At 39.9% G+C, this 27,277-nt stretch overlaps 1 protein-coding gene across 1 annotated transcript in view; it reads left to right on the top strand.

Annotated features, from left to right (window-relative positions):
- Nlrp4a (NLR family, pyrin domain containing 4A) overlaps positions 1-27,277 on the top strand; it is an 87,005-nt gene that overhangs the window by 38,684 nt on the left and 21,044 nt on the right. The window contains exons 3-7 of the mRNA NM_001106220.2: positions 249-1,821; positions 10,757-10,915; positions 11,396-11,560; positions 14,134-14,301; positions 21,161-21,331. Coding sequence (NP_001099690.1) covers positions 249-1,821; positions 10,757-10,915; positions 11,396-11,560; positions 14,134-14,301; positions 21,161-21,331 — 2,236 coding nt within the window. The remainder of the gene's footprint in view (positions 1-248; positions 1,822-10,756; positions 10,916-11,395; positions 11,561-14,133; positions 14,302-21,160; positions 21,332-27,277) is intronic.

Here is a 27,277-nt window from a genome sequence, read left to right as displayed (position 1 = left end):
TATCAGTAGTTTAACAAGTTCAAAAATCAAATCAGTATTTGATTATTAGGATTTTCTTATGCTATTGTAAACATTTATTTAAAGCTTATGTTCTAATTGGTACCAGTGTAAGGAAATACATTCAATTTTTATATAATAGCCTAAAACAAATTATTTTAATGATCCATTCTGGTAATTAAAGTGTTATTGTCAGATGTGGGGCAATGCTTAACTTTGATATATTGTGGATTTATTTCCCTTGTTCTCAGGATACCCAAAATTATACCGAGCTCATCTGAAGACAAAGCTGACCCATGACAGTTCCAGAATATTTAATATTAATATTCAGGATTTTTTGAAGGAGAAATTTACCAAGGATGACCATGATCGTTTTGAGACCCTTCTTCAATCAAAGGGAACTGAATCGAAGCCACAGGTGGTGGTCCTGAGTGGTGTTGCTGGAATTGGCAAGACACTGATGTTGAAGAGGTTAATGCTGGCCTGGATAGAAGGCCTCGTGTTTCCATACAAATTCTCCTACATCTTCTACTTCTGCTGTCAAGAAGTGAAGCAGTTGAAGACAGCTAGCCTGGCTGAACTGATCTCCAGAGAATGGCCTGACCCCTCAGCTCCCATAGAGGAGATTCTATCTGAACCTGAAAAACTCTTATTTATCATTGACAGCTTAGAAGGGATCGAATGTGATTTGTTCAAATGTGATTCAGAGCTGTGTGATAACTGCATGGAGAAGCAGCCAGTGAATATACTGTTAAGCAGTTTGCTCAGAAAGAAGATGCTCTTAGAAGCCTCTCTCCTCATTTCCACTACCCCAGAAACTTTTGAAAAGATGGAGGACAGGATTGAGTACACACATGTGAAAATAATAACAGGACTTAATGAGAGCGATATTAAGATGTGTTTCCACAGATTATTCCAAGATAGGAACAGAGCCCAGGAAGCCTTCAGTCTGGTGAGAGAAAATGAGCAGATGTTGACTATATGTCAAGTCCCTGTGCTCTGCTGGATGGTGGCTACTTGTCTAAAAACAGAAATAGAGAAGGGAAGAAATCTAGTCTCCACCTGCCGACGGACCACCTCTCTGTACACTACTTATATCTTCAATTTGTTCATTCCCCAAAGTGCCCATTCTCCAAGTAAGAAAAGCCAAGACCAGCTGCAGGGCTTGTGTTCTCTAGCTGCAGAGGGCATATGGACTGACACATTTGTTTTTACTGAGGAGGCTCTCAGGAGAAATGGGATCCTGGATTCTGACATCCCCACACTATTGGACATTGGCATGCTTGGAAAGATGGGAAAATTTGAAAATTGTTACATTTTCCTCCACCCATCTCTCCAGGAGGCCTGTGCTGCCATCTTTTATCTGCTAAAGAGCCATGGAGACCACCCTATCGAGGACGTAAAAAGTGTAGAGGCACTCTTGTTTACATTTCTAAAGAAAGCCAAAGTACAGTGGATTTTGGGGGGCCGTTTCATCTTTGGCCTTTTACATGAATCAGAACAAAAAAAGCTAGAGGCATTTTTTGGCCACCAGTTGTCCCAGGAAATAAAACATCAGCTGTATCAGTGCCTGGAAACCATAAGTGTCAATGAAGAGCTTCAAGAACAGATAGATGGCATGAAGTTGTTTTACTGTCTGTTTGAGATGGAGGATGAAGACTTTTTAATGGAAGCAATGAACTATATGGAACAGATTAACTTTGTGGCTAAGGATTATTCTGATGTTATTGTTGCTGCCTACTGCTTAAAACACTGTTATACACTGAAGAAACTATCCTTTTCTACCCAAAATATTCTTAATGAAGAACACGAACACAGCTGTATGTGAGTCCCTTCACTATTTTTTTCAGTCCCACTTTCAGAATCTGCCCTGGTGTATTGATGATTTATATAGACAGATTTAAAACTTACCCTTACTGGTGGTTCAACAGTAAGTGATAGACCTAGAAACTACGTACAGACAAACCACAAAACCAAACTCAAAAGGTTGTGTGTGTATATACGTATATGTAATATACATATGTGTGTATACACATGTATATACATACTTTGTATAAATATGTATGTATATAAACGTATTCATATATATTCATATATGCATATATATAAGCTGTCAATTTTAGAGATGGTGGTGCACATAAGGGACAGCAGGGAGATAGTAATGGAATACTATGTCAATTACATGGTTTTAAAAATAAATTTAAAAAGAAAATAGAGCATTTATGGGACAAAACAAGAAATTCACCTGTTTTTTTGTTTTTTTTTTTTATTAACTTGAGTATTTCTTATATACATTTCGAGTGTTATTCCCTTTCCCGGTTTCCGGGCAAACATCCCCCTCCCCCCTCCCCTTCCTTATGGGTGTTCCCCTCCCAACCCTCCCCCAATTGCCGCCCTCCCCCCATAGACTAGTTCACTGGGGGTTCAGTCTTAGCAGGACCCAGGGCTTCCCCTTCCACTGGTGCTCTTACTAGGATATTCATTGCTACCTATGGGGTCAGAGTCCAGGGTCAGTCCATGTATAGTCTTTAGGTAGTGGCTTAGTCCCTGGAAGCTCTGGTTGCTTGGCATTGTTGTACTTTTGGGGTCTCGAGCCCCTTCAAGCTCTTCCAGTTCTTTCTCTGATTCCTTCAATAGGGGACCTATTCTCAGTTCAGTGGTTTGCTGCTGGCATTCGCCTCTATATTTGCTGTATTCTGGCTGTGTCTCTCAGGAGCGATCTATATCCGGCTCCTGTCGGTCTGCACTTCTTTGCTTCATCCATCTTGTCTAATTGGGTGGCTGTATATGTATGGGCCACATGTGGGGCAGGCTCTGAATGGGTGTTCCTTCAGTCTCTGTTTTAATCTTTGCCTCTCCCTTCCCTGCCAAGGGTATTCTTTTTCCTCATTTAAAGAAGGAGTGAAGCATTCACATTTTGATCATCCGTCTTGAGTTTCGTTTGTTCTAGGGATCTAGGGTAATTCAAGCATTTGGGCTAATAGCCACTTATCAATGAGTGCATACCGTGTATGTCTTTCTGTGATTGGGTTAGCTCACTCAGGATGACATTTTCCAGTTCCAACCATTTGCCTACGAATTTCATAAAGTCATTGTTTTTGATAGCTGAGTAATGTTCCATTGTGTAGATGTACCACATTTTCTGTATCCATTCCTCTGTTGAAGGGCATCTGGGTTCTTTCCAGCTTCTGGCTATTATAAATAAGGCTGCTATGAACATAGTGGAGCACATGTCTCTTTTATATGTTGAGGCATCTTTTGGGTATATGCCCAAGAGAGGTATAGCTAGATCCTCAGGCAGTTCAATGTCCAATTTTCTGAGGAACCTCCAGACTGATTTCCAGAATGGTTTTACCAGTCTGCAATCCCACCAACAATGGAGGAGTGTTCCTCTTTCTCCACATCCTCGCCAGCATCTGCTGTCACCTGAGTTTTTGATCTTAGCCAATCGCACTGGTGTGAGGTGAAATCTCAGGGTTGTTTTGATTTGCATTTCCCTTATGACTAAAGATGTTGAACATTTCTTTAGGTGTTTCTCAGCCATTCGGCATTCCTCAGCTGTGAATTCTTTGTTTAGCTCTGAACCCCATTTTTTAATAGGGTTATTTGTTTCCCTGCGGTCTAACTTCTTGAGTTCTTTGTATATTTTGGATAGAAGGCCTCTATCTGTTGTAGGGTTGGTAAAGATCTTTTCCCAATCTGTTGGTTGCCGTTTTGTCCTAACCACAGTGTCCTTTGCCTTACAGAAGCTTTGCAGTTTTATGAGATCCCATTTGTCGATTCTTGATCTTAGAGCATAAGCCATTGGTGTTTTGTTCAGGAAATTTTTTCCAGTGCTCATGTGTTCCAGATGCTTCCCTAGTTTTTCTTCTATTAGTTTGAGTGTGTCTGGTTTGATGTGGAGGTCCTTGATCCACTTGGACTTAAGCTTTGTACAGGGTGATAAGCATGGATCGATCTGCATTCTTCTACATGTTGCCCTCCAGTTGAACCAGCACCATTTGCTGAAAATGCTATCTTTTTTCCATTGGATGGTTTTGGCTCCTTTGTCAAAAATCAAGTGACCATAGGTGTGTGGGTTCATTTCTGGGTCTTCAATTCTATTCCATTGGTCTATCTGTCTGTCTCTGTACCAATACCATGCAGTTTTTATCACTATTGCTCTGTAATACTGCTTGAGTTCAGGGATAGTGATTCCCCCTGAAGTCCTTTTATTGTTGAGGATAGCTTTAGCTATCCTGGGTTTTTTGTTATTCCAGATGAATTTGCAAATTGTTCTGTCTAACTCTTTGAAGAATTGGATTGGTATTTTGATGGGGATTGCATTGAATCTGTAGATCGCTTTTGGTAAAATGGCCATTTTTACTATATTAATCCTGCCAATCCATGAGCATGGGAGATCTTTCCATCTTCTGAGGTCTTCTTCAATTTCTTTCCTCAGTGTCTTGAAGTTCTTATTGTACAGATCTTTTACTTGCTTGGTTAAAGTCACACCGAGGTACTTTATATTATTTGGGTCTATTATGAAGGGTGTCGTTTCCCTAATTTCTTTCTCGGCTTGTTTCTGTTTTGTATAGAGGAAGGCAACTGATTTATTTGAGTTAATTTTATACCCAACCACTTTGCTGAAGTTGTTTATCAGCTTTAGTAGTTCTCTGGTGGAACTTTTGGGATCACTTAAATATACTATCATGTCATCTGCAAATAGTGATATTTTGACCTCTTCTTTTCCGATCTGTATCCCCTTGACCGCCTTTTGTTGTCTGATTGCTCTGGCTAGAACTTCAAGAACTATATTGAATAAGTAGGGAGAGAGTGGGCAGCCTTGTCTAGTCCCTGATTTTAGTGGGATTGCTTCAAGTTTCTCTCCATTTAGTTTAATGTTAGCAACTGGTTTGCTGTATATGGCTTTTACTATGTTTAGGTATGGGCCTTGAATTCCTATTCTTTCCAGGACTTTTATCATGAAGGGGTGTTGAATTTTGTCAAATGCTTTCTCAGCATCTAATGAAATGATCATGTGGTTCTGTTCTTTCAGTTTGTTTATATGATGGATCACGTTGATGGTTTTCCGTATATTAAACCATCCCTGCATGCCTGGGATGAAGCCTACTTGATCATGGTGGATGATTGTTTTGATGTGCTCTTGAATTCGGTTTGCCAGAATTTTATTGAGTATTTTTGCGTCGATATTCATAAGGGAAATTGGTCTGAAGTTCTCCTTCTTTGTTGTGTCTTTGTGTGGTTTAGGTATAAGAGTAATTGTGGCTTCGTAGAAGGAATTCGGTAGGGCTCCATCTGTTTCAATTTTGTGGAATAGTTTGGATAATATTGGTATGAGGTCTTCTATGAAGGTTTGATAGAATTCTGCACTAAACCCGTCTGGACCTGGGCTCTTTTTGGTTGGGAGACCTTTAATGACTGCTTCTATTTCCTTAGGAGTTATGGGGTTGTTTAACTGGTTTATCTGTTCCTGATTTAACCTCGATACCTGGTATCTGTCTAGGAAATTGTCCATTTCCTGAAGATTTTCAAATTTTGTTGAATATAGGTTTTTATAGTAAGATCTGATGATTTTTTGAATTTCCTCCGAATCTGTAGTTATGTCTCCCTTTTCATTTCTGATTTTGTTAATTTGGACACACTCTCTGTGTCCTCTCGTTAGTCTGGCTAAGGGTTTATCTATCTTGTTGATTTTCTCAAAGAACAAACTTTTGGTCCTGTTGATTCTTTCTATGGTCCTTTTTGTTTCTACTTGGTTGATTTCAGCTCTGAGTTTGATTATTTCCTGCCTTCTACTCCTCCTGGGTGTATTTGCTTCTTTTTGTTCTAGAGCTTTTAGGTGTGCTGTCAAGCTGCTGACATATGCTCTTTCCTGTTTCTTTCTGCAGGCACTCAGCGCTATGAGTTTTCCTCTTAGCACAGCTTTCATTGTGTCCCATAAGTTTGAGTATGTTGTATCTTCATTTTCATTAAATTCTAAAAAGTTTTTAATTTCTTTCTTTATTTCTTCCTTGACCAGGTTATCATTGAGTAGAGCATTGTTCAATTTCCACGTATATGTGGGCATTCTTCCCTTATTGTTATTGAAGACCAGTTTTAGGCCGTGGTGGTCCGATAGCACGCATGGGATTATTTCTATCTTTCTGTACCTGTTGAGGCCCGTTTTTTGACCAATTATATGGTCAATTTTGGAGAAAGTACCATGAGGAGCTGAGAAGAATGTATATCCTTTTGCTTTAGGATAGAATGTTCTATAAATACCTGTTAAGTCCATTTGGTTCATAACTTCTCTTAGTCTGTCTAAGTCTCTGTTTAATTTCTGTTTCCATGATCTGTCCATTGATGAGAGTGGTGTGTTGAAATCTCCCACTATTATTGTGTGAGGTGCAATGTGTGTTTTGAGCTTTAGTAAGGTTTCTTTTACGTATGTAGGTGCCCTTGTATTTGGGGCATAGATATTTAGGATTGAGAGTTCATCTTGGTTGATTTTTCCTTTGATGAATATGAAGTGTCCTTCCTTATCTTTTTTGATGACTTTTAGTTGAAAATTGATTTTATTTGATATTAGAATGGCTACTCCAGCTTGCTTCTTCTGACCATTTGCTTGGAAAGTTGTTTTCCAGCCTTTCACTCTGAGGTAGTGTCTGTCTTTGTCTCTGAGGTGTGTTTCCTGTAGGCAGCAGAATGCAGGGTCCTCATTGCGTATCCAGTTTGTTAATCTATGTCTTTTTATTGGGGAGTTGAGGCCATTGATATTGAGAGATATTAAGGAATAGTGATTATTGCTTCCCGTTATATTCATATTTGGATGTGAGGTTATGTTTGTGTGCTTTCATTCTCTTTGTTTTGTTGCCAAGACGATTAGTTTCTTGCTTCTTCTAGGGTATAGCTTGCCTCCTTATGTTGGGCTTTACCATTTATTATCCTTTGTAGTGCTGAATTTGTAGAAAGATATTGTGTAAATTTGGTTTTGTCATGGAATATCTTGGTTTCTCCATCAATGTTAATTGAGAGTTTTGCTGGATACAGTAACCTGGGCTGGCATTTGTGTTCTCTTAGGGTCTGTATGACATCAGTCCAGGATCTTCTGGCCTTCATAGTTTCTGGCGAGAAGTCTGGTGTGATTCTGATAGGTCTCCCTTTATATGTTACTTGACCTTTTTCCCTTACTGCTTTTAATATTCTTTCTTTATTTTGTGCGTTTGGTGTTTTGACAATTATGTGACGGGAGGTGTTTCTTTTCTGGTCCAATCTATTTGGAGTTCTGTAGGCTTCTTGTATGTCTATGGGTATCTCTTTTTTTAGGTTAGGGAAGTTTTCTTCTATGATTTTGTTGAAGATATTTACTGGTCCTTTGAGCTGGGAGTCTTCACTCTCTTCTATACCTATTATCCTTAGGTTTGATCTTCTCATTGAGTCCTGGATTTCCTGTATGTTTTGGACCAGTAGCTTTTTCCGCTTTACATTATCTTTGACAGTTGAGTCAATGATTTCTATGGAATCTTCTGCTCCTGAGATTCTCTCTTCCATCTCTTGTATTCTGTTGGTGAAGCTTGTATCTACAGCTCCTTGTCTCTTCTTTTGGTTTTCTATTTCCAGGGTTGTTTCCATGTGTTCTTTCTTGATTGCTTCTATTTCCATTTTTAATTCCTTCAACTGTTTGATTGTGTTTTCCTGGAATTCTTTCAGGGATTTTTGCGATTCCTCTCTGTAGGCTTTTACTTGTTTATTAATGTTTTCCTGTGCTTCCCTAAGTGTGTTCATGTCTTTCTTGAAGTCCTCCAGCATCATGATCAAATATGATTTTGAAACTAGATCTTGCTTTTCTGGTGTGTTTGGATATTCCATGTTTGTTTTGGTGGGAGAATTGGGCTCCGATGATGGCATGTAGTCTTGGTTTCTGTTGCTTGGGTTCCTGCGCTTGCCTCTCGCCGTCAGATTATCTCTAGTGTTACTTTGTTCTGCTATTTCTGACAGTGGCTAGACTGTCCTATAAGCCTGTGTGTCAGGAGTGCTGTAGACCTGTTTTCCTCTCTTTCAGTCAGTTATGGGGACAGAGTGTACTGCTTTCGGGCGTGTAGTTTTTCCTCTCTACAGGTATTCAGCTGTTCCTGTGGGCTTGTGTCTTGAGTTCATCAGGCAGCTTTCTTGGAGCAGAAAAGTTGGTCTTACCTGTGGTCCCGAGGCTCAAGTTCGCTAGTGGGGTGCTGCCCAGGGGCTCTCTGCAGCGGCAGCAACCAGGAAGACCTGTGCCGCCCCTTCCGGGAGCTTCAGTGCACCAGGGTTCCAGATGGTCTTTGGCTTTTTCCTCTGGCGTCAGAGATGTGTGTGCAGGGAGCAGTCTCTTCTGGTTTCCCAGGCTTGTCTGCCTCTCTGAAGGTTTAGCTCTCCCTCCCACGGGATTTGGGTGCAGAGAACTGTTTATCCGGTCTGTTTCCTTCAGGGTCCGGCGGTGTCTCTGGCAGGTGTCCTGCTGCTCCTGGGCCCTCCCCCACGGGAGCTCAGAGGCCTTATACAGTTTCCTCTTGGGCCAGGGATGTGGGCAGGGGTGAGCAGTGTTGGTGGTCTCTTCCGCTCTGCAGCCTCAGGAGTGCCCACCTGACCAGGCGGTTGGGTCTCTCTCTCACCGGGTCTGGGAGCAGAGAGACGAAATTCACCTGTTTTGATAATAGCTTCCTTTTTGTAAGATTCATTTTTAATTTATATGTGTGTAGCTACATGTTAGTATGCACATGTGTGGAGATGGCCTGAATGGCCAGAGGAAGTCATCAGATCCCCTGGAGCTATAGTTCAATGCCAGATGTGGGTTCTGGGATCCAAATTCTTATTATCTGAAGAATCTTAAATACTGAACTGTCTGCAGTCCAACAGGCTCTATTTTGAGCCCCAGATGGACTCTTTTAAAGATAATTCTATTGTTCTTATTAATATTTTTTTTGTTAATTGTTTTGAGACTGGGTCTTACTATGTAGATGTGGCAAGCCTGGAACTCAGATAGATATCCATGTGCCAGTCTCCAGAGTACTGGGATTAAAGGAATTTGCCACCGGGCCTGGCTATTTTTGTTAATTATTAGTTTGCATATTTATGAGGTCACAGTGATACATTAGTTCATATATGCATGAGCCCAGGAAGTAGCTCATTATGCAGAGTATTGTGTGGTATAATGTACAGGTCCTGGAACTGTTCCCAGACTCATAAAACTGAGTATAAGGGAATATGCCTGTAATCTAAATACTGTGCCAGGCTTAGAATGTATAAGACAATGTATGTGAAGAAAGCAACACATTAATCACACTTAGCCAGGTATGAGAGTATCATATTTGTAACACCAGCACTCAGGAAACTGAAGCAAAAAGTTCACTCAGCATTTTAAAGGAACTTGGGCTACATACAATGTGGGTTCCAGGTCAGTCTGGTCTAAAGAGTGTGATTTTTTCCAAAAACAAAAAGTCAAAACCCAAAATAACCAAATTAAACAAAAAATACATTTGTATAGTTTCTGATCTTTTGGCTCTATTTTTTCTATCCTGAGAATAGAATCCAGGGCATCGTATATATAAGGCTAGAATGTGACCAGGAATGGCAGCCCAAGCTTATGTTCTTGAGACATGATTTAGCCTTCTATTTGTTCTGTAATCAAGGCTGGCATTGAATTTCTGGTCTTTCTGCAGCAATAATATAAGTTAACGTGATTCCTTAGGAGCCCTATAATTTATCCTTGGAACTCATTTCATATTTGAAGTCTTATTAGGTGAGCTGGCACAATGACTCAGCAGATACAAGGTACCTTCCCTCAAATCTGATGACCCTTAGACCACATAGGAAAACTGATCCTGAGTTCCACAGGTTGTTCATTGACTTCCATACACACATCATGACACATACGTTTCCACACACAGAAATGTTACAAGGCAAATTTTATTATCCTGTTAGAGGTAAATAAAGTAGACAAACTCATTAATACTATCTAAGATTATAAACTTAAAAAAACAAAAGTAAGTAAAAAAAATAAAAATAGACTGAGTAAGTAGTGGCATCTGAAGGTTGAGCCAGAAGGTTTTGTTGTAAGTTTTGACTCAGTGGCTATGGCACCCTTTTTCATTTTTTTATTCTAAAACTACCTGGGTTATCTATGAAGCAGGTTTTCTCAACTTTGACACTGCCATGCTATCTGGGTTATCTTATCCTGTTGTGGGAATGGGAAGGGTAAATGAAAGCCGCAGATAAGTCTGGTTCCCCATGGGTAGGTTCTCAGAATCCTCTGATATTTTCCCAATAGACATTAACTGCATCTCTACCTCAAGATGTAGCAGCCAGACTCCCACAGAACTTGTCATATGTCTGACTAAGAACTGAAAACATGAAATGACCTTAGCTAGCTACCCTTACTCAGTATAGGAGTCAGTTTGCTACATTCATGTGCTGTTAATGGCTTGACTTAACATTTTGTAAATGAGTAGAATCTGAAAGTGCTGACAGGTATTATAATCAATTTATTTTTATTTTATGAATGATTTTGCCTAAACATGTGCATGTTCATGGTGTCCATGCAATGCCCAAGGTAGACAGAAGACTGTGTCAGGTAAACCTGGAATTGGAGTTATGGATAGTTGTGAGCCACCATGTAGGTGCTGAAAACTGGACTCAGGTCTTCTGGGAGAAAAGCCAAATACTCTTAGCCACTGAGCCATCTTTCCAGATCTTTGAATTAACTTACTAACTGTGTAACATATCCCTCTCTCCTCTTTTACAGGGAAAATCTTCTAACCTGTTGGCGTCATATTTGCTCTGTGCTCATAAACAGTAAGGACATCCAGGAACTCCAAATAAAAGACACTAATCTCAATGAACCAGCATTCTCAGTCTTGTATAATAGTTTGAAGTACTGCAATGACACCCTTAAAGTACTTGTGTAAGTTAGAGGTATATTTGATTTAGTCGTATAACAGAAGTAACAGACTAGCCTACCCACCATCTCCTAGCTAACTGAATAAATGAAGGCTTGTTCAGTCTAAAATAGAATCTCACTGTCTTTCAACTTCTAATGTCTGTTGCTGATCCTTATTCATTGAGGGGTGTCCCATAAATTATAGGATGATGAGATAGTGTGTGTGTGTGTGTGTGTGTGTGTGTGTGTGTGTGTGTGTGTGTTGGGGGAAGGGGGCTCTGCTCTTTAGATGCTAGTAGCTTCCTCATATAATAGCCAACCTTGCTTTCACACATTTCCACACAAGTTCCACATAGAAGGGAAAAATCTCCCAGTTTGAGAAACAGTGAGCTGTGTCATGGGGTTCTAAAATTACTTATGTTGTTACTGCAGGATATAGAATCTTGCCGAAGATGACAGCTCAGGCTGGGTGGAAATTGATTGATCCCACTCTTTATTTTGCAGGGAAAATAATGTGTTCTTCTTATGTGAAAAGTACCTGTTCTTTGAGTTGATTCAGAATTGCAATTTACAGCACTTGAACCTCAACCTCACATTCCTCTCCCACAGTGATGTGAAACTGTTGTGTGATGTCTTGAACCAGGCAGAATGCAACATAGAAAAACTGGAGTAAGTCTGTGTGGTCTATTATCTCACTGACTCCCCTCAAAGAAGGCATCTTAATTTTGATCCATTTCCTGTGATTTAAAAATCCTCTAACCTAAGAAATGGTAGAAAAAAATGTTTACTGGACTCAAAAGTTCAACTTATGAGCCATCGCTATGGAAAATCAAGGTAGCAAAACCTGGATGCACAGTCACATCACATGCACTATCAAGAGCATAGAGCAATGGATTAATGCACACATGCTAGTGATCAACTCACTTTCTTCACTCCTATACAGGTCAGGATCCTGCTTCCTGAGGAAAGGTGCCCCCCCCCACAGTGGCTGAGTCTTACCATCTCAGTTAACTTCATTAAGACATTGCCCATAAACATGTCTACAGGCCAACCTTTTCTAGAGAACCACTCATTGAGATTCCCTTTCTAGGTGACTATAGATTGTGTGGAGGTGACAAAAATCATCACAGAACTAGTTTTTAATTTGTTCACTTGTGTCCTATTTTTCTATTCATGTGTAGACTTCCTTACTTTAAAACCTGATCATAGCTAGTCAATGAGGTGGTTCAGTGGATTAAGGCATTTGCTGCCAATCCCACGACCCAAGTTCTACCCCCGGGACCCACATGTAGAAAGGAAAGAATCAACTTCCACAAGTTGTTCTCTTTTGCCACACATTCTCCACATTGTCTTTTGTATGCTATAGCATATGTAATAGTGCATACATACAAAATGTAAATAAATAAATGAATGCAATGGATAATAATGTAAAATACTGTGTTGTTATGAGCTACTGTTGCCCTTTCAGAGGTCCAGAGTTCAATATTCATACCCAGCATGGTGGTTCACAACCAACTGTAACTCGAGTTTCACAGAATCTTCTATCTTCTGTCACGTGTAGGCATTAGGTATTTGTATGATACACAGAAATACACAGGCAAAACACATGTGAAACAAAAATTGTGTAAGTCTAATTTATTTTTTTCTTAAATTTAACTGATTATGGAATGTGAAGGTTAATTTCTAAGTGGGTATATTTACTTTGGAAATCATTACTTTGCTTCAGATTTCATGGCTCCCAATGTACCTTAGAACTCAGAACTGCTAAGTGTACTGTCTGTGAGTGAGTACTGTCTATGGTTGCATGAGTCCATTTGCTGAAAGATGGGGGCTAATCTGAACCATTCATTGCAGGTGTTCATACCAGAAAGTTGTAATTATGACTGATAGTAAACTAGCTGAAAAACATGTGGCTATTGATCATATCTAAATGGATCTCAAATATTGTTGGCAGCACGAATTTGATTCAAAGGATGTCATGTGGTTCACATACAATGTTTAAAATGGCCAGGACTGTGGTATTAGAGGCAAGGAGAGTGGTTCCTGGTCTGCAGCTAGTGACAGAAAAGCTGAATGGGAATTAATATGAAGGACTACAGTACTTGATGTATATACTTTATCCTAATTTTCTGCCCTAGGTACTGTTAATCTGTATGGTTTTCAGATAATGGTGCATTGATTTTGAATGATTGAGTTTATTGAGCAAGAAAACTAATAACTAACTAAATAAGTAAATAGCAAGTCACACATCAGCAGTGGAGACTAGGATAGCTCAGTGTGCAAGAAAACTAAAGGTGACATCATATAAGAACCTACAAACATCCAGAAGAAACTGACTGAAGAAACCTCACTGAACTAATCAGAGGCAAATCCTAATATCATGTCCTGGGAGAATGAGCAGGGTGTCCATTTGCAACCCAATGTTAAAGAAGAGAAAAGACAGCAGATGGATAATGTCTGCAATAACATGAGGAAGAGGGGTGCTTTGGCTCATCCATCCAAAATGAGTGGAAAGGACTTGACATAGCCCTGGTGGAGTTCCCCCATTGAGAGAACCAGGCAGAATAGAGATTTCTTTCTACTCATATGTTCCCTCCAGCACTCTCTTTCATGGTGTATACCATTATTATGTTGTTGTTATGTTGTGGTATAAACAATAGTAACTTTAGTTGGTACTGGCTTAACTTCGAGCCATTCTCAAGAATAGTGATTTTATCGTGGGTGTGGCTACTCACCCCACTTCTTATTAAAGATCAAGAGGAGACAGCGGCATTCAATTTCAACAGCACAATTTATAAATATAGCTTTTATTACATCTGGTAACTCAAGTGCATCACACACACACACACACACACACACACACACACACACACACACCAATAAATACATGTCGATTATAAACTGGACTAGAAACATTGCTCAGAGGATTATGGGCATTTGGTTTTCATGGAGTGAATCTAGGTTTAAGTGCTGTTCCAGCACTCACACCGTACAATCATACAGCTTTTATCTACCTATAATTCTAGTTCTAGGGGATATGGCAACCACCTCCTGCACTCTATAGGCAAAAGACATACATTTCATACACATATATACATGCGGGCATAGTCTTATACAAATTACAAATAATTTTTTAAAAAGTAAATAATGTCAAGTTCTGAGAAGTCCCACAGCTTCATGGGGATAGCAAAATAAAATGTCATAAACACAGAGAAGCATATGATGTTATCCTTTTCCTACAGGGTAGCAGCCTGTAACCTTTCACCTGATGACTGCAAGATGTTTGCCTCTATCCTGATGAGCAGCAAGACTTTAAAGCAACTTAATTTGTCATCCAATATCTTAGGAAAAGGGATATCCTCACTGTGCAAATCTTTGTGCCACCCAGACTGCATTCTGGAGCACTTAGTGTAAGTGGCCTTGGGTGATGTGATGCACTATAGAGACTGTGGAAATAGTTTGAACATGGACTCTGTTTACTAAAATCTCTCCACTGTGTGTCTGGGGAAATGGATCTGTGGGTAGGAGTGCTTTCTATGCTGATATCAGCAGTAAATGACGTCTGTAATAGCAGAGCTGAGAAATGAAGATAGGTGAGTCCTAGAACACAAGGATTAGTCTTATTGGTGAGTCCTAGTCTTTTTTTTTTTGTGTGTGTGTGTGTGTGTGTGTGTGTGTTAACTAGATTTTATTGGGGATAAAATTTGCAGATCGATTTCAGAACAATTGATATCATTACTGTTGAGTCACCGACCTTGTGTACACAATAGCTTTCCTTCACTGTTTTCCAGCTTTAACAAGTGTCTCCATGCATAGTTTGGTAAATATGTGCTGAGGAATTTTTCATCTTGAGGGCAATTGTAAGTGTCCACACTTACTTCTATTTTTTTATATGCTATTTTTTTTAATTTAGAGAATACTTTATTAGTTTTTGTAATCAAACCCACGTATATAAGACCTTACATATTTAATACAGTGTGTTACCCCTGTACAAATGGAAAAAACTTAAGTTCAACATTTCTAGACCAATATGGCTGTTAATTTCTGTACAGTGCCAACTCAACACAGTAAACGGGGATACTTTTTTCGAAAGTTGACAGCACAGGTAAAGTTTCAAAAAATTCAAATTATATATCTGTATATATATATTTATATTTATATAAAAAGACCAATAATAGCAGTGTGTTATGCATCAACAGCAGCAACAGCTTTTCCAGGTTCTGCAGTCATCTGAACAAAACTGTAGAGACATCCAGCACACTCCATTAAAAAAAAAAAAAGTAAAAAAACAAAACCCGAGAAAACAGCACAGTTCTGTTACTCTTGTGGTACCTGGCACCATTTTTTTTTAAATTAGCTTCTCAATCATCATCTGGAAAGAAAACATTCTGAGCAACATCATTAAAAACAGCTCTGATAAAGCACGGTCACTACTACGTATCATAAAGCAGGTACAAGCTATTTTACATCCACAGAGGTATGATACAGTACTGTCCTACATCTATAATACTAGAGGATACAATTTAAAAGGCATTATTTGAGACTTGATTCTACTTTTCCAGCAGAGGGCCCAAAGGATGGTGTGACACAGCTTTGTAAAGAAACATACTCTAGACAGGATTTCCTTTCACTAGTGGCACACTTCTAAGGATTCATTCTCTCCATGAATGTCAGCTAAAACCGTTATTAAAAAAAATGAAATATCCCTAGAACAAAACCGTATAACCACCGGATTCACATGAAGATGACCTAGTGGAGACAAGCTGGACCTCACCTTACCAACAAGCTAGCAAATCTGTTATGTTTAAACAGTGAGACCTCCAAGGAAGGAGATGCCAAGTAGTGCTTCAAAGCTTCGGACCACAATCAAACACAGCATCCTTTTCAACAGAAGCAGAAGCTCATCTGAATATGCTCATGGATGCTGACATCAACATTTAATCATCTCCTCACTCATCCAGGAAGAGGGGGAGATCAGTTACTACTGTACTTTATTGTGTTCAACCAAATCACCATGTTACAAAAATAGCAAGCTGCCATAATAAAAAATAAGGCTCCTCTATCCAGCACCAGATAGCATCATTTTACTTTCAAGCCTAGAAATTGCACACTTGTATATAAACCAATCGAAGATGAGGATTGAGAGTTCATCTTGGTGGATTTTTCCTTTGATGAATATGAAGTGTCCTTCCTTATCTTTTTTGATGACTTTTAATTGAAAATTGATTTTATTTGATATTAGAATGGCTACTCCAGCTTGCTTCTTCTGACCCTTTGCTTGGAAAGTTGTTTTCCAGCCTTTCACTCTGAGGTAGTGTCTGTCTTTGTCTCTGAGGTGTGTTTCCTGTAGGCAGCAGAATGCAGGGTCCTCATTGCGTATCCAGTTTGTTAATCTCTGTCTTTTTATTGGGGAGTTGAGGCCATTGATGTTGAGAGATATTAAGGAATAGTGATTATTGCTTCCTGTTATATTCATATTTGGATGTGAGGTTATGTTTGTGTGCTTTCATTCTCTTTGTTTTGTTGCCAAGACGATTAGTTTCTTGCTTCTTCTAGGGTATAGCTTGCCTCCTTATGTTGGGCTTTACCCTTTATTATCCTTTGTAGTGCTGGATTTGTAGAAAGATATTGTGTAAATTTGGTTTTGTCATGGAATATCTTGGTTTCTCCATCTATGTTAATTGAGAGTTTTGCAGGATACAGTAACCTGGGCTGGCATTTGTGTTCTCTTAGGGTCTGTATGACATCTGTCCAGGATCTTCTGGCCTTCATAGTTTCTGGCGAAAAGTCTGGTGTGATTCTGATAGGTCTGCCTTTATATGTTACTTGACCTTTTTCCCTTACTGCTTTTAATATTCTTTCTTTATTTTGTGCGTTTGGTGTTTTGACAATTATGTGACGGGAGGTGTTTCTTTTCTGGTCCAATCTATTTGGAGTTCTGTAGGCTTCTTGTATGCCTATGGGTATCTCTTTTTTTAGGTTAGGGAAGTTTTCTTCTATGATTTTGTTGAAGATATTTACTGGTCCTTTGAGCTGGGAGTCTTCACTCTCTTCTATACCTATTATCCTTAGGTTTGATCTTCTCATTGAGTCCTGGATTTCCTGTATGTTTTGGACCAGTAGCTTTTTCCGCTTTACATTATCTTTGACAGTTGAGTCAATGATTTCTATGGAATCTTCTGCTCCCGAGATTCTCTCTTCCATCTCTTGTATTCTGTTGGTGAAGCTTGTATCTACAGCTCCTTGTCTTTTCTTTCGATTTTCTATGTCCAGGGTTGTTTCCATGTGTTCTTTCTTGATTGCTTCTATTTCCATTTTTAATTCCTTCAACTGTTTGATTGTGTTTTCCTGGAATTCTTTCAGGGATTTTTGCGATTCCTCTCTGTAGGCTTCTACTTGTTCTCTAAGGGAGTTCTTTATGTCTTTCTTGAAGTCCTCCAGCATCATGATCAAATATGATTTTGAAACTAGATCTTGCTTTTCTGGTGTGTTTGGATATTCCGTGTTTGCTTTGGTGGGAGAATTGGGCTCCGATGATGCCATGTAGTCTTGGTTTCTGTTGCTTGGGTTCCTGCGCTTGCCTCTCGCCATCAGATTATCTCTAGTGTTACTTTGTTCTGCTATTTCTGACCGTGGCTAGACTGTCCTATAAGCCTGTGTGTCAGGAGTGCTGTAGACCTGTTTTCCTGTTTTCTTTCAGCCAGTTATGGGGACAGAGTGTTCTGCTTTCGGGCGTGTAGTTTTTCCTCTCTACAGGTCTTCAGCTGTTCCTGTGGGCCTGTGTCTTGAGTTCACCAGGCAGGTTTCTTGCAGGGGAAAAGTTGGTCCTACCTGTGGTTCCAAGGCTCAAGTTTGCTCATGCGGTACTGCCTAAGTCCTCTCCGCGGCGGCAGCAACTGGGAAGATCTGCGCTGCTCCTTCCGGGAGCCTCCGTGCACCAGGGTTCCAGATGACGTTTGGTGTTTTCCTCTGGTGTCTGGATGTGCACAGAGTGCAGTCTCTTCTGGTTTCCCAGGCGTGTCTGCCTCTCTGAAGGTTTAGCTCTCCCTCCCACGGGATTTGGGTGCAGAGAACTGTTTATCCGGTCTGTTTCCTTCAGGTTCTGGCGGTGTCTCAGGCGCAGGGATCCTGCCGCTCCTGGGCCCTCCCCTACGGGAACCCAGAGGCCTTATACAGTTGCCTCTTGGGCCAGGGATGTGGGCAGTGTTGGTGGTCTCCTCCGCTCTGCAGCCTCAGGAGTGCCCACCTGATCAGGCAGTGAGGTCTCTCTCCCACGGGGTTTGGGAGCAGAGAGCTGCTGCGGGCCGGGATCCGCGGGTGTGGGACTTCCGGTAAACACAGGAAGTGCCCGGTCCTAGAGGAATTTTGCCTCTGTGTGTCCTGAGTTCACCAGGCAGGTTTCTTGCAGGGGAAAAGTTGGTCCTACCTGCGGTTCCAAGGCTCAAGTTTGCTCGTGGGGTACTGCCTAAGTCCTCTCCGCGGCGGCAGCAACCGGGAAGATCTGCGCCGCTCTTTCCGGGAGCCTCCGTGCACCAGGGTTCCAGATGTCGTTTGCTGTTTTCCTCTGGCGTCTGGATGTGCACAGAGTGCAGTCTCTTCTGGTTTCCCAGGCTTGTCTGCCTCTCTGAAGGTTTAGCTCTCCCTCCCACGGGATTTGGGTGCAGAGAACTGTTTATCCAGTCTGTTTCCTTCAGGTTCCGGCGGTGTCTCAGGTGCAGGGGTCCTGCCGCTCCTGGGCCCTCCCCTACGGGAACCCAGAGGCCTTATACAGTTGCCTCTTGGGCCAGGGATGTGGGCAGGGGTGGGCAGTGTTGGTGGTCTTCTCCGCTCTGCAGCCTCGGGAGTGCCCACCTGATCAGGTGGTGAGGTCTCTCTCCCACGGGGTTTGGGAGCAGAGAGCTGAGTCCTAGTGTTAATAAGGCAGAGAGCAACTGAGGTAGACACCAGCATCAGCATCAGCATCAGCATCAGCATCAGCATCAGCATCAGCATCAGCTTCCAGACACAGAAGCACAATGCAGCATACACATTGATTGTTAGATTTCCAAGGAAACATAGAGAGACAAGGGGTAGAAAAAAATAGAGCCTAATCTCAGCAGACTGGACTATTTATTCCAAAACAGTAAAGGGCAGAGCATTTCCTGTTGGAAAGGGGTGCTTGTGTGGAGGAAATCTAGCTGTGAATCTTGATAGGGGTGATGTGAGAGTATTGTTTGCATCCATAAGGGGCTAGTACAGTTACCTAGTCTCTCTTTCGTTGGGATTAGAATGCTGCCAAAGGGTGCTTGGGTGGGTCTGCATTCTTCCTTTCCTTGAATTGTCATAGCATTCTGTGTTTACCTGCTGACTGGAGCAAGATAATGTGTAGGAATCCTGTCCGTGGACCACGACAGTCTGTGACACCACACAGACATCTTAACTAGTTATAATAGCACCCATTGATATGTCTCATAGCATAAGCTTCAAAGTAAAACCCTAAGAAACATAGACAATGACATGGGACCAGAAAGATAGCTCAGTGATGAAGAACACACTCACATTGCTCTTCCAGAAGACTCATTTGTTTCCTTGCACTCCTGTCAAGAAACTTAAGAACCACTGTTAAGTTCCTCTAGGTCTATGGAATCAAATAAGCTGCACAGGCACCCTTCCTCATAAGGAAAGACCCGCACATAGCATAAACAAATACACATAATTAAAAATAAAATCTTTAAAACATGCAGTTACTCAGATATACACGAGGTTTGGTTGCACATACCTGTAGTTACAACTGTGTAGGAGTCTGAGACAGGAGGATTTCCAGTTCGAGTTCAAACTTCAAAAACGACCATGCAAAAATGGAAGAAGAAAACCGATTCCACAAAGCTGTTCTCTGACCTCTACATACACACACTGGTATGTACCTTGCATACATCATATATACACATCCATACAATAATCATTATTAATATTTTTATTTGGTTATGAACTTAATATTTGTAGATTCTTTTTCTTGCTATTCCCTAGTCAACATAAGACAACAGATAGTTGGTGTTTAAATTGTATTGTATATTATAAGAAGACTGGAGGATGTTGGAACTAGTATATGGGAGAATAATGACAGATTGAACACATGCCAAACCTCTGTACATACAGCTCTTGAATACCTACAGAGTTTTTGCATTCACAGTGATCCTAACCCACATCCATATTCAACCTTGCTACCCATAGATACCAAGAGATTAATGTACTAAATTTCAACAGCTTTCGACTTAATTAAAATCCCTGTAGCAGACACACAGACCTGTTTCTATAACTTGTTTTTGGCATACAGTATGGCTCTCAACTGGGACACTCACAGAGTCCATACCTTTAACTCCTTGACCTTATTTCATACTTAATGTGTTGTTCTTGTAATTGTAGGTGGAATAAATGAGTAGGCTAACAAGGAAGAAAATTAAGAACTTTAGAATTCAGGAGAGAGGTTTGGTGTTTTGGATGGTGACAGTGATTGTGATTTTTCATATCACGTATTCCTATATATTCCATATTATGATGGTCAGTGTTAGCGGTCATCCTGGGGAAATATAGGATCACCTGAGAAGCGAGTCTCAAGTCTCTAGATCTGGAGGACCCATGAGCATGGCAGTGAGCGATTGTCTTCATATTGCTAATAGTTCTGTGAAGACTGGGGTCACAGTAGGCGGCACCATGACCCTGGATTTGAGCCTTGGATTATTTGTGAGTGAAAATTAATTACATATGTATGAATTCTCTGTATCCTTAACTCTAGATGTGATGTGGCCAGCTGCTCAAAGTTTCTGTCTTCTTCGCTTCATACAATGAGAGAGTGCAATCTGGAATACAGAACTAAATTGGAGCCTGTCTTCCCAAAACTGATTTTTGTAAAGATATTCTATAATATCAACAGAAATGTGAAACTAAACCATATATTTTTTCAAAATATATTTTTCATACTGTTCATTACACAAGACAAAAGGGATGTGGATGCCATAATAAAATAATCATGTTGCTTTAAGAAGGTTCATTAGAGCCAGTAATGGAGGTGTTGTTAATAAAAGGATTTAGGTTAGCATCAGTTAAGGTCTTCAATACATAACCATTGTCCATCAGTTTATTCAGTTTCAATGCTAGATCCAATGTAAGTCAGAACAAATGAAGAGAGATGTGTTTGGATAAGCCAGAAGTTCCTCCTCTTGCTTGAATAATTACTGTTTTATGTGTAAATGTTATATTTTCCCCCTTCATACACCCTTTCTCTCCCCACAGTTTGGCCAAGTGTTCCCTCAGTGACCAATGTTGGGACTACCTTTCTGATGGTATTAGGCAGAACAAAACTCTGAACCATCTTGATATCAGCTCCAATGATCTGAAGGATGAAGGACTGAAGGTTCTCTGTAGGGCTCTGGCTCTCCCAAACAGTGTCCTCAAGTCACTATGGTAGGTTTCTTTGAGCTTGGCCTTGGAGGACCTCTTAAGGAATATTTAATGTATATGCCTGAAGATTCTTTTCTGGGGACAGATATATATCTGCCTTGACCTCTGTATTATGCATGGCGCTGATATATGGTAGGCAGCCATTCTGAATATAGACACAAAGTACTAAGATAAAGAAAAACTTATGGCTTGAGTCTAAGGGATGACTAATATATTTGGAGTAGGTGCTAGAAGATGAGTAGGTATCATCAGACGAAAAACTGGACCCCAAATTTTACATAGAAGAGTCTTTAGTGATTTTTTTGTACTCACTGTGATTTTAAAATATCTGACAGAAGCAACTTAAGTGAGTCAAGATTCATTGAAGTCATGGTGTGGAATGGTCTGATCTCTCCTGGTGGAGAAAAAAGCATGATAGAGTGGCCTCATAGTAGTAGGAGTGTGCTTTAAAGTTCTTCACATTTTTGTGGATCAGGAAGCTAAGTATGGAATCAAAGTCAGGGTCTAGGATATAATCTTTAAGCCCACAACTCACTGTTAGACCACAATATTTCATAGGTCCCACAACTTATCAAATCAGTGTCCCCATCTGGGAATTAAGTTTTTAAACACGGGAGCCTGTAGGAAACATGTCATGTCCAAAGGAAGAGGAAGGCATGAAAGAGAAGACTCAAAAATGTGTGTATAAATTAGTTATTGTGCCTGAAAATTCTACCATGGAAAAACAAACAGCAGTGTAACAGTAAAGGTAAGAGAAACGGCAGACCTCTTGTTTTCAAATTATAAAATCAAGAAGTATTTGAGTAATTTAGTGTGGTGATTTGGTGATGCCAAGTGGATTAGTATTCCATGATCAAATGGCTTTTGGTGAGAAATCCAGATATGTAAGTCTTGGTAGAACACTGTTACTTAATCTGTTATGAAATCTCAGAGGCACATTTTTGTCTTCTCTAGAAAGGGGGTAGGGAACAAAATGAAAACACAAAGTAGAACTTACTTTTTCCTCTAACAATGGCTTTGGCTATTTTATAATTGAAAACCCACAGAAGGTAAAATATAGAATATATTTTAAAAAATATTCAAAGTACCTAGGTTCCCCCACTATAAAGAATGAAGAAAAAGTAGTTTAAAACTATAAAGCCCATAATGTCTCTAAAATTACTGCATTTGTATTTTAAAATACGTTGGGAAAGGAAAATCAAGTTTTATCCAATTTAGTGTCATTAAGTATATCATCCATACTCTAAGGTAGGCACAGGATTATGGGGTTTGGTTTTTTTTGTTGTTGTTGTTGTTTTGTTTTTTGTTTTTGTTTTTTTGTTTTTTTTAGTTTTAGGTGATTGGTTGATTTGGCCAAACTAAACTACAATGAGAGCATACATCAAAAAAAAAAGAGTGAAAAGCATATGGTACTTTCAAACACCCAGAAATACAAACATGTCAATAATATGAAGTGGAAAACTACACTCAAAATATTTTCACAGATTAAAGAGTTGTTTGAGAGCTGGAAAGTTGGATTATCAGTATATAGCACTTGGTTCAATTGAGTGGAATTTGCTTGGTTCCCAGCACTGAAGTACAAGACTCAGTACCTTCTGTAACTCCAGCTCTGAGAAACCTGACCAACTCTCTTGTCCTTTGTAGGCACCTATGTACATTTGAGAGACGTGTAAGACACTGAAATTTCAGAAATCAGAAACAGAATGGGCTCATCAGATAGGCTCATCATATAATGCAAGTGGATAAAAGATGATAAAAAATATGCTATTTTAACAAGTATGCCCAGTCAGCAACTATTCTTGTGGGTAGCAAAGGCAGTGACACCATGTCATCTTTCTTCCCTTAATATAAAATATGAATCTTTAAAGCTCTATGGTAGCAACTCCTACCCCTGACTTATCAATATTTGGGGTTAGCCATAGAGACTAACTATATTTTCATACGAGTTTCCAATAATCAGTCATTGTTCAAAAGTATTATGTAACATAATATTTTTTCTATCTTTATTAACTTGAGTATTTCTTATTTACATTGTGATTATTATTCCCTTCCGAGTTTCCGGGCCAACATTCCCCTAACAATTTCACCTCCCCTTCTAAATGGGTGTTCACCTTCACATCCTCCCCACATTACCACCCTCCCCCCGACAATCATGTTCACTGGGGGTTCAGTCTTGGCAGGACCAAGGGCTTCCCTTTCCACTGGTGCTCGTACCAGGCTATTCATTGCTACCTATGAGATTACAGCCCACGGTGAGTGCATGTATAATCTTTGGGTAGTGGCTTAGTCTCTCGAAGCTCTGGTTGGTTGGCATTGTTGTTCATATGGGGTCTATAGCCCCTTCAAGCTCTTACACTCCTTTCTCTGATTCCTTCAACAAGGGTCCCGTTCTCGGTTCGGTTGTTTGCTACTGGCATTTGGCTACGAATTTGCTGTATTCTCGGTGTGTCTCTCAGGAGAGATCTACATCCGGTTCCTGTCGACCTGCACTTCTTTGCTTCATCCATCTTATCGAATTGGGTGGCTATATATGTATGGGCCACATGTGGGGCAGGCTCTGAATGGGTGTTCTTCTGCCTCTGTTCAAAACTTTTCCTCCCTATTCCCTGCCAAGAGTATTCTTGTTCCCCTTTGAAAGAAAGAGTGAAGCATTCGAATTTTGGCCATCCTTCTTGAGTTTCATGTGTTCTCTGCATCTAAGATAATTCAAGCATTTGGGCTAATAGCCACTTATCAATGAGTTCATACCATGTGTGTCTTTCTGTGATTGGGTTACCTAACTCAGGATGATATTTTCCAGTCCCATCCATTTGCCAATGAATTTCACATAGTCATTGTTTTTGATAGCTGATTAATATTCCATTGTGTAGATGTTCCACATTTTCTGTATCCATTCCTCTGTTGAAGGGCATCTGGGTTCTTTCCAGCTTCTGGCTATTATAAATAAGGCTGCTATGAACATAGTGGAGCATGTGTCTTTATTATACGTTGGGGGCATCTTTTGGGTATATGCCCAAGAGAGGTATAGCTGAGTCCTCAGATAGTTCAATGTCCAATTTTCTGAGGAACATCCAGACTGATTTCCAGAATGGTTGTACCAGTCTACAATCCCACCAACAATGGAGGAGTGTTCCTCTTTCTCGACATTCTCACCAGCATTTGCTGTCAACTGAATTTTAGATCTTAACCATTCTCACAGGTATGAGGTGAAATCTCAGGGTTGTTTTGATTCGCATTTCCCTTATGACTAAAGATGTTGAACATTTCTTTAGGTGTTTCTCAGCCATTTGGCATTCCTCAGCTGTGAATTCTTTGTTTAGCTCTGAACTCCATTTTTTAATAGGGTTATTTGTCTCCCTGTGGTATAACTTCTTGAGTTCTTTGTATATTTTGGATATAAGCCCTCTATCTGTTGTAGGATTGGTAAAGATCTTTCCCCAATCTGTTGGTTGTCATTTTGTCCTAACAACAGTGTGCTTTGCCTTACAGAGGCTTTGCAGTATTATGAGATCCTATTTGTCGATTCTTGATCTCAGAGCATAAGCCATTGGTGTTTTGTTCAGGAAATTTTCTCAAGTGCCCATGTGTTCGAGATGCTTCCCCACTTTTTCTTCTATTAGTTTGAGTGTATCTGGTTTGATGTGGAGGTCCTTGATCCACTTGGACTTAAGCTTTGAACACAGTGATAGCATTGATCTATCTGCATTCTTCTACATACTGACCTCCAGTAGAACCAGCACCATTTGCTGAAAAGCTATCTTTTTTCCATTGGACGGTTTTGGATCCTTTGTCAAAAATCAAGTGACCATAGATGTGTGGGTTCATTTCTGGGTCTTCAATTCTATTCCACTGGTCTATCTGTCTGTCTCTGTACCAATACCATGCAGTTTTTATCACTATTGCTCTGTAATACTGCTTGAGTTCAGGAAAAGTGATTCCCCCTGAAGGCCTTTTATTGTTGAGGATAGTTTTAGCTATCCTGGGTTTTTTGTTATTCCAGATGAATTTGCAAATTGTTCTGTCTAAGTCTCTGAAGAACTGGATTGGTATTTTGATGGGGATTGTATTGAATCTGTAGATCGCTTTTGGTAAAATGGCCATTTTTACTATATTAATCCTGCCAATCCATGAGAGGGAGATCTTTCCAAAATCTGAGATCATCTTCAATTTCGTTCTTCAGAGGCTTGAAGTTCTTATCATACAGATCTTTCACTTGCTTGGTTAAAGACACACTGAGGTGTTTTATATTATTTGGGAGTATTATGAAGGGTGTTGTTTCCCTAATTTCTTTCTCGGCTTGTTTCTCTTTTGTGTAGAGGAAGGCTACTGATTTATTTGAGTTAATTTTATACCCAGCCACTTTGCTGAAGGTGTTTATCAGCTTTAGTAGTTCTCTGGTGGAAATTTTGGGATCACTTAAATATACTATCATATCATCTGCAAATAGTGATATATTGACTTCTTCTTTTCCAATCTGTATCCCCTTGATCTTTTGTTTTCTGATTGCTCTGGCTAGAACTTCTAGAACTATATTGAATGAGTAGGGAGAGAGTGGGCAGCCTTGTCTAGTCCCTGATTTTAGTGGGATTGCTTCAAGTTTCTCTCCATTTAGTTTAATGTTAGCAACTGGTTTGCTGTATATGGCTTTTACATTGTTTAGGTATGGACCTTGAATTCCTATTCTTTCCAGGACTTTTATCATGAAGGGGTGCTGAATTTTGTCAAATGCTTTCTCAGCATCTAATGAAATGATCATGTGGCTTTGTTCTTTCAGCTTGTTTATATAATGGATCACATTGATGGTTTTCCATACATTAAATCATCCCTGCATGCCTGGGATGGAGCCTACTTGATAATGGTGGATGACTGTTTTGATGTGCTCTTGGATTTGGTTTGCCAGAATTTTATTGAGTATTTTTGCATCGATATTCATAAGGGAAATTGGTCTGAAGTTCTCTTTCTTTGTTGGGTCTTTGTGTGGTTTAGGTATAAGAGTAATTGTGGCTTCATAGAAGGAATTCGGTAGTGCTCCATCTGTTTCAATTTTGTGGAATAGTTTGGATAGTATTGGTATGAGGTCTTCTATGAAGGTCTGATAGAATTCTGCACTAAACCCGTCTGGACCTGGGCTCTTTTTGGTTGGGAGACCTTTAATGACTGCTTCTATTTCCTTAGGAGTTATGGGGTTGTTTAACTGGTTTATCTGTTCCTGATTTAACTTCAGTACCTGGTATCTGTCTAGGAAATTGTCCATTTCCTGCAGATTTTCAAGTTTTTTTGAATATAGGCTTTTGTAGTAGGATCTGATGATTTTTTTAATTTCCTCTGATTCTGTAATGTCTCCCTTTTCATTTCTGATTTTGTTCATTTGGACACACTCTGTGTGTCCTCTCATTAGTCTGGCTAAGGGTTTATCTATCTTGTTGATTTTCTCAAAGAACCAACTATTGGTTCTGTTGATTCAATCTATGGTCCTTTTTGTTTCTACTTGGTTGATTTCAGCTCTGAGTTTGATTATTTCCTGCCTTCTACTCCTCCTGGGTGTATTTGCTACTTTTTGTTCTAGAGCTTTTAGGTGTGCTGTCAAGTTGCAGATATATGCTCTCTCCTGTTTCTTTCTGGAGGCACTCAGAGCTATGAATGTTCCTCTTAGCAGAGCTTTCATTGTGTCCCATAAGTTTGGGTATGTTGTACCTTCATTTTCATTAAATTCTAAGAAGTCTTTACTTTCTTTCTTTCTTTCTTCCTGACCAGGTTATCGTTGAGTAGAGCATTGTTCAACTTCCACAAATTTGTGAGCATTCTTCCCTTATTGTTATTGAAGACCAGCTTTAGCCCGTGGTGGTCTGGTAGGGCGCATGGGATTATTTCTATCTTTCTGTATCTATTGAGGCCTGTTTTTTGACCAATTATATGGTCAATTTTGGAGAAAGTACCATGAGGAGCTGA

The sequence above is a fragment of the Rattus norvegicus genome, chromosome 1 (assembly GCF_036323735.1).
Source record: "Rattus norvegicus strain BN/NHsdMcwi chromosome 1, GRCr8, whole genome shotgun sequence".
NCBI lineage: Eukaryota > Metazoa > Chordata > Mammalia > Rodentia > Muridae > Rattus > Rattus norvegicus.
Note: the sequence above shows the minus strand (reverse complement) of the source record. Positions and strands in the feature narration are given on the sequence as shown.